The sequence below is a fragment of the Vicugna pacos genome, chromosome 7 (genome assembly GCF_048564905.1).
Source record: "Vicugna pacos chromosome 7, VicPac4, whole genome shotgun sequence".
Lineage (NCBI taxonomy): Eukaryota > Metazoa > Chordata > Mammalia > Artiodactyla > Camelidae > Vicugna > Vicugna pacos.
Genome location: NC_132993.1, coordinates 76,182,379 through 76,195,635, shown reverse-complemented (window position 1 = coordinate 76,195,635; position 13,257 = coordinate 76,182,379). Strand labels below are relative to the sequence as shown.

General features: G+C 33.5%; 1 protein-coding gene across 3 annotated transcripts in view; it reads right to left on the bottom strand.

Moving 5' to 3' along the window:
• Nucleotides 1-13,257, bottom strand: part of KMT2E (lysine methyltransferase 2E (inactive)) — a 78,319-nt gene that overhangs the window by 37,546 nt on the left and 27,516 nt on the right. For all 3 annotated transcript variants that reach the window (XM_072965187.1, XM_072965188.1, XM_015234526.3), the window contains 3 exons: nucleotides 5,373-5,487; nucleotides 4,205-4,434; nucleotides 1,308-1,388 (listed from right to left, as the gene is read on the bottom strand). In XM_072965187.1, the coding sequence (XP_072821288.1) occupies nucleotides 1,308-1,388; nucleotides 4,205-4,434; nucleotides 5,373-5,487 (426 nt within the window). The remainder of the gene's footprint in view (nucleotides 1-1,307; nucleotides 1,389-4,204; nucleotides 4,435-5,372; nucleotides 5,488-13,257) is intronic.

Genomic DNA, 13,257 nt, shown 5'->3' with positions numbered 1-13,257 from the left:
AATATTTCTGACAGACTGATATCCAATATGCTTAAATCCCTGAGTTCATAATGATACTTAAAAATCTTCTCATTATTCCAAAAGCTCATAAATAAAGGCTATGAATCAACAAGCATTTATCCTGCCTTTCCTCACTGAAATACACATTAAGAGAACTGAATAGTTAAAATGGGGAAGTTTTCTATAGAAATATTCCAACTACTAAGTGATGAGCAATAGAATTAAATTGTTACTAATTTGCAACCTCTAATAAATGAACAGATTACAAGAATTACTAGCAATGGGTCCCATGCAGATAGTCAGATAGTATGTGTCACCTGACAGAACACAGTCTATAAAATAGTCTTAGCAAAAAAACCCAAAAACCCCCCAAAAAACTTAAATCTGATCATAAACCAATTTATAGAAATACAGATACAGAAAAATCTGTTAAATCATAATAATGCAATTAACAAACTCATCAGGATGAATAATTCAGTCCCTTAAAGAAACACACTGCAAAGGAGACTGGGGTTGGTCGGGTAAGGGGTGTAGGTTTAGATTACTAGAGATTTAAGAGATGTTTATCAACCAATCAATCCTTAAACAGTAGCTGGATGATAACAGAATTTGTTGCAGTTAGAGAATAGATTTTATGGTTATGTATTTTTAAAATAATTCTTTTATAGATATATACTTAAAAACATACACAAATAGATACACTGAAATACATAAGGATACATATGAATGAAAGAATACATTTGGGATCTCCATTAAAACATGTGAAGGAGAAAAATAAATGCCAGTGTAAATGAAAAAAGACTGTTGATAACTGTTAAAGCATGGTGGTGGAAATGTGGGTACTATTTTACTTTTATATAGGTTTGAAATGTCCACTAAAAAAATTTTTTTTTGAAATCTCAAAAAAGAACTGGGAAGAAAGCACATCACTGCCAACAGGCAGAATGATAGTATAGCCCTACAAAATTCTGTAGGTAAGAGAAATGTCCTGCTAGGAACTCTTTAACATAGTGTACTCCAGGGGAAAAAAGATGTCATCACTTAGAAGATGTACTGTTATTTTACATCTTATTAACAGAGTAAAAATCCTAGAAAATAAACCATGATATATTATCAATGAAAAGATTATTCCTGATTTTAGATGTCAGAATAAAAAAAAAACCCCATAAAAATGAAATGTGTAACTCAGATCTGATGAAATATACTAATCCATTAATTGTTTAATCTAGAATTCATATATAAACTTCTATTAACTTAAGATTACTTCAGTAAAATTACTGGCAATTTTATTGGTATGCACAACTTACCTAGGCTGACAACGTTCACATAAATATGTATCAGGAATATGCTGCCTGTCAATCCCCATGCAGTCAATATGTTGCCAAACACTTAAAAAAGGGAGAAAAAAAAAAGCACAACGAATAAAACATTATTAAAGTCATCCTTAAATTAAGATTTGATATTCCATGTAACTATCACTTAGTCAGTGCCTACTTTAACACTGTAAAAGGTCCTGTGAAGAATTTATAGAAATATGTCCTCAGGGAGATAAAGCTTTGAGATGCAAAAACAAGAGGACAAATATAAGATATCATATATATGATATAAATTTCTAAAGCAAAGATTATTTTAAAATGTGAAATTATTAAAAACCATGAAGTGGAGATATCATGCTACTTGGAATTAATGGGAAAAGCACCCTGAAGAATAATGGATTTGCAGAGAATCTCATTAGGGAAATTAGGAAGAAGAGATGTCAATATAGCAACATTTTCTCAAGTAGACAGATACAGGGAGCGACAGCTAGAAGGCAGTTAATATATATGAAGAATGTTCGTTTTGAGAAATAGAAGGGGATAAAATTGGATTAGTAAAGTGTAGTCAGATTATACAGAACTTGGAAAGTTGGGATATGCATAGAGTTCCTCTAACTGGCAACAGCTAATAACTAGAGGTGCTATGATGGTATACAGTGTTAATTCAAAGAAGTCAAGGAACTCGAAGCAGAAAAATCAACTAAGAGGCTTTTCCAACATTCTGGATCTGAGTTAAGTAGAGAAGTAGACTGATGGCAGAGAAAATGAATTTAAAGAATCCAAGAGAGATTCCATGAAGACAGAGACTAAAACTATCTGTCTTCTATTTTTAATGCAATACATGGACCAGTAAACTTCTGTTATTGTTGTATTTTATTGCCCAGACTTTAATTAGTCTAAAGTTGATATATATGCCTGTTTCTAAAATTAGTCTTAATTATTCTTTACATAATAATGAGCTACTTTTAATATACGGCTACTAAGTTAACTGCTATGATACTGCTTTTTATTTCTTAACTGAGGATGCTGGGGTAAGAACTGGTAGAATGTGGAAGGTAATGGAATATATAGCAAAGTTTTGGGGAAAAAGTGTAAAGGAAGAGCAAAGCATCTGACAAGGAGAGTCAGAATAACAAATTAAGTTAAATTTGGGGGGTAAGTAATGATGTCACACAGACAACAGAAAAAATAAAACTAAAAAATGAATAATCAGAGCTCTAGATATCAAACTTGAAAGAAATGAGTATGAGCACAAGATATATGAAAATACACAGAGGCAATGTAAAACAAGAATTGAGGAAAAAAGATTAAGCCTTGCAGTATACTACAGGTTGAATGGCAGAAAAGGAGAATAAAAATAAATTCACAACAAAGAGAGCAGACACTAAGAAGCAAATACCATGAATAATCCAAAAAATGTAAACTAGTCCTTCAAGAATTTGTAGATAGGTATAAATCCTAAAGACTATTTCACTATTTTCTAATAGAGAAAATTCTGTATTATATATAGATCATTGTAATTCATCAAAAGAAAAAACAGTTTATGCATTAAAATAAAAACACTGTCAAATGGTATGTAATTTATCATATTAGACAAAATCAGCTATGAGAAAGTATTTTATAGGATTGATTAAAATATGAATTGAGATTTGCTAATAAGGAACTAATTAAAAATTAGAAAAACAAGTTATGAGTGAAGTTATGTTTTTAGTCTTAAAATTTACCTCCTGAATACATTCACTGAGGTGATTGCTTATGGTAATAATATGTATCACAAGTAATGAGAACTTATTTTTAAACTTAAAAAGGTATTACAATATATTTTTATTATTAAAATTAACTCAAAGTATTAATATTACAACTTTCCATAAAAATAACACCAAATTTCACATTCCACTGAAGACTAATTTTTCCCCTTTCTGGCAAAGGTAAATCAACTTTTTGAAATATAACCCTAACTACATGTTTATATCAGTTAACATCCCACTCTTAATCACCCAATCTAATGTATGGGAACAAGATTACAAATAATGCAAAGTAATTTATATTTGGCTCAATGATGCATCTTAACGCTATTCAAATATGAGTATATGACATCCTATTTCAAATCAAATAATGAAGCTATGCCTTAAGGACCAGACCCAGGACATTCTGTACTTTCTTACCCTCTACAGTGCGCTGCTTAAATCCTCTCTGCTTCCCACCCTATGCAGGGGACGGACTCAGAAACTTCAAGGCTGAAATCCTACTGTTCCCTCTCCATCCTCCCCAACTCCCGCCCACCGGAAAAAAACAAAAAACAAAAATGAAAACAAAACCCCACTTTCTGTCCCAATCACACCTTCTCTAGGGGAGGAGGCCTTTCTTGGTGGTTGAACCAGGGTTGGGGGAGGGGAGACTGTGGTTCTGGTTCAAGGAGACTCCAGAGTGCTGCAAGGTTCAAGTCAAAAGGAGGTGAGAGAGTCAGGTCAAACAAACATCAATCAAAATGTATAATTCCCCCAAACTGGAAAATCACAGTTGACTATACAGCACAAATAATTCCAAAGGAAATACACAGGACTCAATTCTCCTCTCATTTCTATCTTGTCTACTTTATGTAGTTGTATTACTATCGAATGAGTGGAGAGATGTGATCCTGTATGAATAAAGTTCAGACTGACTCAATTAACAATGAGGATTTCTAATCAACTCTAAGATAGCTTTTTTCCCATAGGGGCTTTATCTAGGAACAAAACAGACTGCACTGACAGTAGCAAAAGTGTCACTTAAAAAATGCATTCATCAATTCCTTCAAAAGTGACTTTAATTATCTTTTCCAACATGTTAACAATCGCAAAGATTAGGAGCATTCAAGAAAAATAAACAAATGGTGTGAAATATTTTACCTGCATTTGTCACAACAGATCATGTATCCATCATCATGTGTAAAACCACATATGCACCTGGTTACATCAGTACCATAACTTCCATCCTCAGATGTGCTGATTGTAGTAGCACTGGAAGTTTCATCAAAATTAGGAGTGGTAAATATGCCTACTTCATTTTTGCTAATAAGAACTGATGGAGGAGGGGAAGCCGGAGGTGTTGGAGGAGGACGAGCACCATAATTATGGTCCTGGATAATTAAACACAAATACAGCATAAAATAATTTCAACAACAATATGAGCTAGCAACTTAAACAAAATTCAATCCTTAATTTGAATATCCAAGAGATATGAAACTAGCATATTTCTTCCTTAATACTTTAAACTAATGACTTCGTGAAACTAGATATTAAACCATAGTAGTAAATGAAAAAGAAAACATGTATCTACAATCTTGGTCACCTTTACAATGCAAGATGTAAGAATAAAGGTTAAGAAAAAAAAGCCACCTCAGCCAAGCGGAGGCTAACAAAAACAATTACAAAAGACATATTGTCACTATAAAGTATACAATAGGAATTTCTAAAATATTGGTATTTTTTATTCTGGTCCAAGTGGTAAAAATCTCTAACTGTGCCTCAATAGTATCACAAGTGTGTCCAGTTCTGCAGCTGTTTCAGTCTATGCTCTGCCTCTTACTAGATATACAGCACTGAATAAGTCAGCTTAGATAAGCTTTCATTTTCTCAGCTATGAAATGGGGATGAAAATTATGAGATTGTTTTTGAAGATTAAATGGGATAATATATGTAAAAATGCCTAGCAGACAGCCTAACACATTAGTGCTAAATAAATGGTAACTATATAAATTGCTGTGTAATTTAGAATCAACAATAGATAGTACAATACAATTCTATCTAGTCTTTTTATAGAAATGATAGAGAATCATGAACTAAACTATTAATAGCATAAAAAGGGAAATAATAATAATACAAAACCTTCTAGGGAATCGCTCTAATAGAATTTTAACCCCTTGAATAAATATAATTAGATCAATGAAAACAATTAAACTACAAATTATACACCTAATTGCTTAGGTAGGATAAAACAAGTTTACATTTTAAATATTCACTTTTAGGCACAATACCTATTAAAAAACACCCTTCCAGATAAATGTTTGACACTTACCGCATAGGGCAAACCAATGTAACTGTGTGAATGATGTGAGCTGCTGGTATATAACTGGTGGGGATAACTGTTGGATTTCTCAACTACCACAGGGCTAGCTTCTACGGATTCTGGTCTAGAGGGAAAAAAGTTGCATCAAAGAGAATTCCATTCATTTATTTTTCTTTTAGTCAATTTAAAATTATACGCATTTATGTTATTGGCTACACAAATGTCTTTAAAATGTCTAAAATGTAGACACCTTGTGGATATGATATAGCCTATCTAGAGTCCACATCATAAAAAACTTTTGTTTAATTAAGTGCAATAAATGCCCCACCTTCAAGTTCAAATATAGTTCTCCTATCATTAAAAAAAATTAGAAGGGGGGTATAGCTCAGAGGTAGAGTGCATGCTTAGGTTAGCATGCACAAGGTTCTAGGTTCAATCCCCAGTACCTCCATTAAATAAATAAATACATAAATAAATAAATCTAATTACCCACCCCAAACAATAAATAAATAAACAAAAATTTATTAGAAATTAAACATTATTTAATATACTCAGTGGCACTGGGGACACTATGCACAGGGGTGGAAAAAAGTGGTAGAAATAATTTAAGCAAGACTAAAAGACACACTGAATCTATATGGGCCCCAATTTGAAAGTGAGCATACATTTCAATGTTCAAAGCTCCATGTATGTGTTAGTTTGTCAAGATATAGTAAGGCCTTGGCAATATTAGTAAAGTTAAGGAATAAGAAATATCACAATGAACCAAGGTTTGCTTATGAAAAAAACATAACTAGCAGCCTGTGGCAGAGTAATAAGATTAGCAGTTCTGGCCTGATAATGGCTGATGACCAGACCAACCACTGATACAACTGAGAGTAACAACTCACCCACTATGGTTGACTTGTAAGTTCTCTGGCCTAGCATTTTACATACATCACTTTCCCAACTTCTTCACTTGTATCAATCCTTCTGAGCCCAGAGTTCTAGGCTCTATTGAAAAAAATTTAATTAGAAAAAAAAGCAGTAATGATGGAGAGACAGTCTCTTATGCATACGCAAAAAGATAGGAAAAATGGCATGTGGAATCTCTAAGGAGTATGGAGAGAAGAGTCAGATTTCAGGATAGTGTTTATTTACTTAGCTTTTTCTCAAAATTAAATAATACACCAATCCCAATAATAGGAGGGGGATTTTTCTTTGTAGATCTGGATTTAGAGAAACTTTACAACTAGGTCTTTGGGTGATATGTGTACCAATATCATCAAACATGAATTCAAGCACTTGCACTGAAATCTTATGACAGTATTTGATATTAAGTGGCAGTCATCTATGATGACTCTAAACATACTTAATTTTTTCCCCCAGCTCAAAATTATAATAGCAAATTTTAAAACGTCAGAGAGCTCACAGCCCCCTGGGGACTACATCCATAGACCTCAGTTTGACTAGCACTGATTAAACAAATATTGAGGGCCTAATGTTTGCCAGGGTATGAGAGAATGTAAAGGTAAGACATCTCTGCCTTCAAGGAACTTAACAATAATAGTTTTCATTCATTCAATAAATATCTGAGCACACATTAAGTAGAAGACACTGAGATGCTGGAAATCAAAAAATAAAGAAGTAAAAGAAGTGGTCCTTCTTTTCAAGAAAATGATGTAAGGGAAGACAAACAAGTATATCAATGATTACAAAGTGCCATCAGAGGTATGCACGGGGGCCGTTCACAATAGTTAAAGTGTTTTAAAGAATGACAAGTCAACAAGCCCAAGAAATACAGAGGTGGAAGAGATGAAGATGGTATCCCAGACAGAATGCACACATGCAGTCAGAGGTATCAACAGTAAGACACGTTTAAGCATGTTTCTCTAAGCACGATGGACAGATCATCAGCATCACAATCACGAGTAGTGCATGTTACAATTTCTTACCAAATGAATAAAAAATTTTAAAGATCAGGCTCAGAAATCTACATGGTAACAAGCACATTCAATCCTATGTTCACTGAATTTTAGGAAGCACAGATTTAAAAGAACTGCTAAAATTCATATCAGATAGAGTTACAGGTATGGAAAAGGGGCCAGAGATGAGGGCAGATAAGTCAGGCGAGGAAAAATTCCAGAAGTATCTTGGGTACCCAGCTAAAGAATATTATCTTTATCCTTAAAAATTATACACAGTAATGATGTGATCAGAGTAGCAGCATATCAAAATAAAGCTGAGAGCTTCAAATGTGAGGTTGAGTAATCTGTAAATAATTCTCCCAGATCCAGCAAATTCAGGAGAAGCTCTGAACTTGATCAGCGCATGTAAAAACTGCTACCTCTCCCAGACTCCTTCCCTCCATCCCTACTTATAAATAAATTACTTCTGCTCTGTTTTTTGCTTCACTGAAAAACACTTAGTGCCCTGTCTAGTTTCAAAGTGATCCTCATGAGTGCAAGGTGCCCAGAGTCCAAACTGTTAACCTTTGTATTCAAGAAAGCAATATTAAATGGTGCAATTAATAATTCTGCAATTTCATTATTGAGTTCCTTCAATTCTTAAGTATGGGACCAACTCACCTTGATGATTTACCCACATAACATTTTTATTAGGTATAGAACACAGAGTGCATTAACCATTTGTTAGATTCATCTGATGTTTAGTTGCTTTCAATGACAGTATGAAAATAAAAGACTTCCCAGTATTTTATTACTATATGAAGACTTAACTCTTGGTAATCTCTGGGTCTATCAATTACACTACCAACAAGAAGTTTCCATTAATTCTCTAGCAGCATTCCTTTTCTTAATGTGTCTTTAAAACCTTACCGAACTTGGTGTCATTTGCTGAATATGCTTCAAAGTATCTTTTTATCCACTTAATTTCTAGTAATTACATGACATGCCAAACTTCTTTGAGTCTACTTTTTCCCTTAAGAGACTGTTCAGAATTCTGAAAGAAACTTTTTATTTGGTTATTTATAATTGCATCTTTTATTTGGCTATTTAGCCACACAAAGCTTGAGTCAGCTTCAAGTGCCTGTTTTTGATCTATAGCACATTATTTACTACAGACCTTCCAAAAAGAGACCTTTACATAGACTCTGGAGTTGAGAAAATACTAATATCTTAAATTCCTACTCTTTAATTATACAATCTGGGAATTTTTCATCACTTAATCCTTCATCAGTTAAAGAGAATACGATTTAAAATTTCCTACTTAAAATACTATCACTTAAAAAATACTATCACTTGTTAAAATTCTTATACTGGAGAACTTTATATCCCTTTTACCTCTAAATTCTCTCCTAATGTATTCTATCATGGTCAGTACACAGTCACTCAAATAATATAGTAAATTTCAATCTCTCTCTAGTAACTATTTTAATTCTGTTAGTTTCCTAATGATTTTTAGTATTTTCCAGTTTCCAGAAATCAGAACTGTTACTTTAATGAAATATAGCATTCAACTCATGGAAATCAAACAAACTACGTAAGATTTTTTTTTTTAAACAAACAAGGGGCATTCTGTTCAGTTCTATATAGTCTTTCTACCATGGAAAGGCTGTAAAGTATTTGTAGTTTTAGTTTTACCTCTCCTAAACAAATGAAATAAAATTAGCTAAGATATGAGCATTCAACAATTACTGCTATATAATAAGATTCAGGTTTAACCAAGAGATCTTCAAGCCATATGATTCATGACTCACTACTGTCTGTTTCTAAACTTTTTCATCATCCTAAACAGAAACTTTGCACTCATGAAAACAACTTTTTACGTCCTCCAAGCCCCAGCGTCTGGTAACTTCTATTTTACTGTTTCTAATTGCCTATTCTAGATACCTAATATAAATAGTGGAATCATAAAATATTGATCCTTTTGTGTCTGGCTTATTTCACTTGGTGTAACGTTTTCAAGGTTCATTCATTTGTAGTATGCTGCAAAACCCTATTCCTTTTTATGGCTGAATAATATTCCATTATATAAACTTACCATGTTGCTTATCTGTTCACCTGTTGGTGGACACTTGGGATGTTTCCACCTGTAGACTACTGTGAGTAATACTACTATGAATACTGGTATACAAGTATCTGTTTTGAGCTCCTGATTTCAATTCTTTTCAGTATACCATTAGGAATAGAATTGCTGGGTCATAAAGTAATTCTATGTTTAACATCATGAGAAGCAACCAAACTGTTTTCCATCTGGTTTTCTTTTTATGCCTTAACCTCCTTTTAAAATGTTTCTTCTCCTGTTTTTTAAATATTTGTGTTTTCCACGAGTCTGTACTTTGTAAACCATTCCTGGAGGTTTCATCCACCATTATAGCTTTTACCATTTCCTATGTGCTCATGACTTCCACATCATCCTTAACCTTAATTCTATCTCATAAGCTCCACGCAAATAGCCCTCCATATTACTAGACCTTTTAATGCAGATTTCTGATGACTATAAAGTACATGTCTGCTGTAAAAAATCCTCTTTTGCATCCCAGAGTTTTGAATTTAAAATGAATTAAAATCAGAGCTGAGGTCAGCAATCTTTTTCTGTAAAGGGCCAGTGAGTAAACATATTTAAGACCGGGAACAAATATGGTTTCTGTTGCAACTAGTACTACTACTCAGCTCTTCTTCTTCTGCCCACATCTTCTTCTGCCCACAAATGCTCCTCCCCCACCTCCAAGGCTCATCTTTTCTTTAGACAATTCCACCACTTTCCAGTTGCTTAAGCTAAAACCCTAAAGTGTCGTTCTTCATTGCTCCTTTTCCCTCACCCTCCACATCTAATTCTTTGGTCAATCCTGTGTCTCCCTCCAAAACACACTGAGAATCAGTACACTTCGCTCCATTTGTACTGTTGTCCTAGTCCAAGGCCTTGTCATCTCTTGCCTGGACACTGACGTAACACTGTGAATGTATTTAACTTACTTAATGCCACTGAACTGTACACTTAAAAATGGTAAATTTTATGTTATGTATATTTTACTACAATTAAAAAAAACCCACAAAAGGTTAGTTTCACTAAAGTCAAAGGTAGAGAATCAATAGTATTAAATCCTGATGAAAGAGCAAGCAATACAAGGCACTAGCTTCAATATGCCAGTAGCATGGTCCAAGTAAAAGCTAACTTGTATGCAGCAGGTGAAGAATTAATAGAACGGAGAATATTCAAGGATTCAAGCATCTGAATGGGTTTACAATTTAAACAATGCCTGAGGAATTAAAGCAACGGGAGGCACAGAAAATATCAACAAAAAGTCAAGATTTAATCTGAATTAGCCACTCTCAGAAGCTAACTGTGAAGTTGTGAGGTGATGCTCAGGGCTTCTAGAAGGTAAAATGCTGTTGCTAAGACTTGGTAAATTGAGCAGGTAGAATAAAGTTATGGTAGGGCTGGTTTGCACCTGGCCCCAAAGGAGTGTCAGTATATGGTTTCCTTTCCCTCCTTCTGAAAGTAGCTTTGTTTTGGCCTAGGATTGGTGGTAGCAGATCTACTCTCGCTGAATCTAGACAAGTGTAGTGTGGAGGGAAGTTCCTGAAACCTCAAACAATGCTGTCATGAAGCTAGAGGTGGAGGACCAGCTGCTGAGTCATGCTTGATATGGCAGAATTCTAGACTTAAGCCCTAACATTAAGTCACTGTTTATGCATGGGACATGCCACATAATCACTCTGGGGTCTCAGTTTCCACATTTATAAAATGAAGTCTTAATTCTAAGTCACATGATATTATAATAGCAAAGAAAATACTAAAGCCCAGGTCTCTTAAGTTGGTCTAGTAGTTTTCCCACCGAACTGCATTATTTCCACTATGCTTGTGAAATTTACTAGAGTGCTGTTTATACCTATGGATTAATGACTTAGTAAGGTCAAAAGCTTTACCTCATTTTTGTCTCACACAGTAGTACTATGTGTCACTTTATTAAAGTTACACAAAGCCTGAGTGCTGGTAGTCCTGAATCTACGCTACTTTGTCATTACTACACAAACTTTACTATTTAAATATGGAGAACATTGCAGTCATTAAATTTGAAATTATTTATGTAGTATTTCCATTCTTAAAAGTGAAAAGTTTATTTTCAAATGTGTTATAGTTTTAAATTACTGCTGAAAACTTAGAAAGCTGAACTACCAATTTGTTTGAGTAATCTACCTGATGTTGCTACATTTTCTGGAACAACTTTACAAATTTAAAATCTTCTTTGTTTATACCAAAATATCCTTATTTTTTAAAAAGTCATCAAAAATGATCACCCAAGCCACATTATACATTCTTAGTGCAGACATTTAAGTAAGGCAGGTGAACTGAACTGAAGCTCTAAAAGGAGAGAAGTGCCAATCATTAAATTGAGAGGCATCTAGAGAAATAAAACAGGTTAGAATAATTGATTAAATAAGCTGATTCCTCTTGAAATTGGACTTTTATAATTTTCTTATACTCATCAAAATTCTAGTTTCTCACTGATATAAACCTTTAAAATACAGTTGGATTTTAATGAGTGGTTTATATCATTGTTTCAGGTGAAACCTCTAATTTTCCTTTTAACATTAAAACATTCAGTAACACATGGGTACCAGCAATGGCACATGGATAGACTGGCTCCCTAATTGTTTTTTTTTTCCCCTAATTGTTTTAATAATGAGTATAAAAGATCTCCACAAGTTCTCAATATGTTCCTTCAGATTTGTGATCAAAACTTGTCCATTTCTATGTAGCCGATATTTTATAACTATAAATTTAAAAACTGCAAATCACTATATTGTACAATATTATGTCAACTATACTTCAAAAAACTAAAAATTAAAAAAAATCTTGTCCTCTTTTATCACCATTGTTATAACCTATTATACTTTAAAGATATATTAAAAATACACACATTAAAATAGCATAACAAGTAATTTTTTTTAATGGAGAGGTCTGGTATAACAATTGTCCTCAACTTACCAAATGTGGCATTTTACTTCATTTAACTCATCCATTAACAAAACCTAGCTCTTCTGATCTATGTGGCAACATGGATCTGGTGCCAAGGAACCCTGGGCTTAACTCTAACTCTTACTTTTTATTAATTATGTCGCCTTAGGTAAGTTTGTTAATCTCCTTATTTCTGTTGTAAAATGGAAACAATACCTGCCTGACTTTTTGCTGGGATGGTTAAGAGACATTATTACAGACAGCTATATGGATATAGGGAGCTCTGTATTCAGTATCACAAGTGAAGAACAAGTAGAGGAAAAACTTGTTCAGTATTAAGTATTAAAAATGAGAAATTCAACATCATCCTAAGAACAGTTCTAAACAATGCTAAGACAGCACTTTAAAATAGGTTTTTGAATATTAAAACAAAACCACAGTTTAATGAAAGCACTTGCAAATTACAATAAGCAAATCAACATCTACTTTAAGAGCAGCAGAATGTATTAGTTCTTAACAGCAGATTAAGAGTAAAGAAATCATAAAAGGAATGTTAAGTACGACTGCAAAATGAACAAGTAAAAAGCTACTGAAAACATTTCATTATACACAAAACATTTTAGTATTTTCAATTATATAAATTCAGACTAAAAGCACCCAAGCACTTCAACAAATTAATGAATTCTGCCAGCAGGTGGCTCTAGAGGCACTGAAATTACTTAATATCAAATACCGATATCAAAGATGGTAAAAATGTACCGAGTCTCAGAAATTAGGAGTAAAAAAGAGTCGCATCAATACTTCAACCCAAGCCCTTTTTCAAATGAAGAGACCAAAGTTCACAATAACTAAGCAGCTTAAGGGCTCACTGGTATGTTAGTGCTAGTGGCAAAATCAAAAACCTAGGTATCTCTCCTTAGTACTCTCAGCCAACAAATAGGTATTTACTGTATTGTCAGTCATACTACCAAGAGCCCTCCTCCAAAATAAC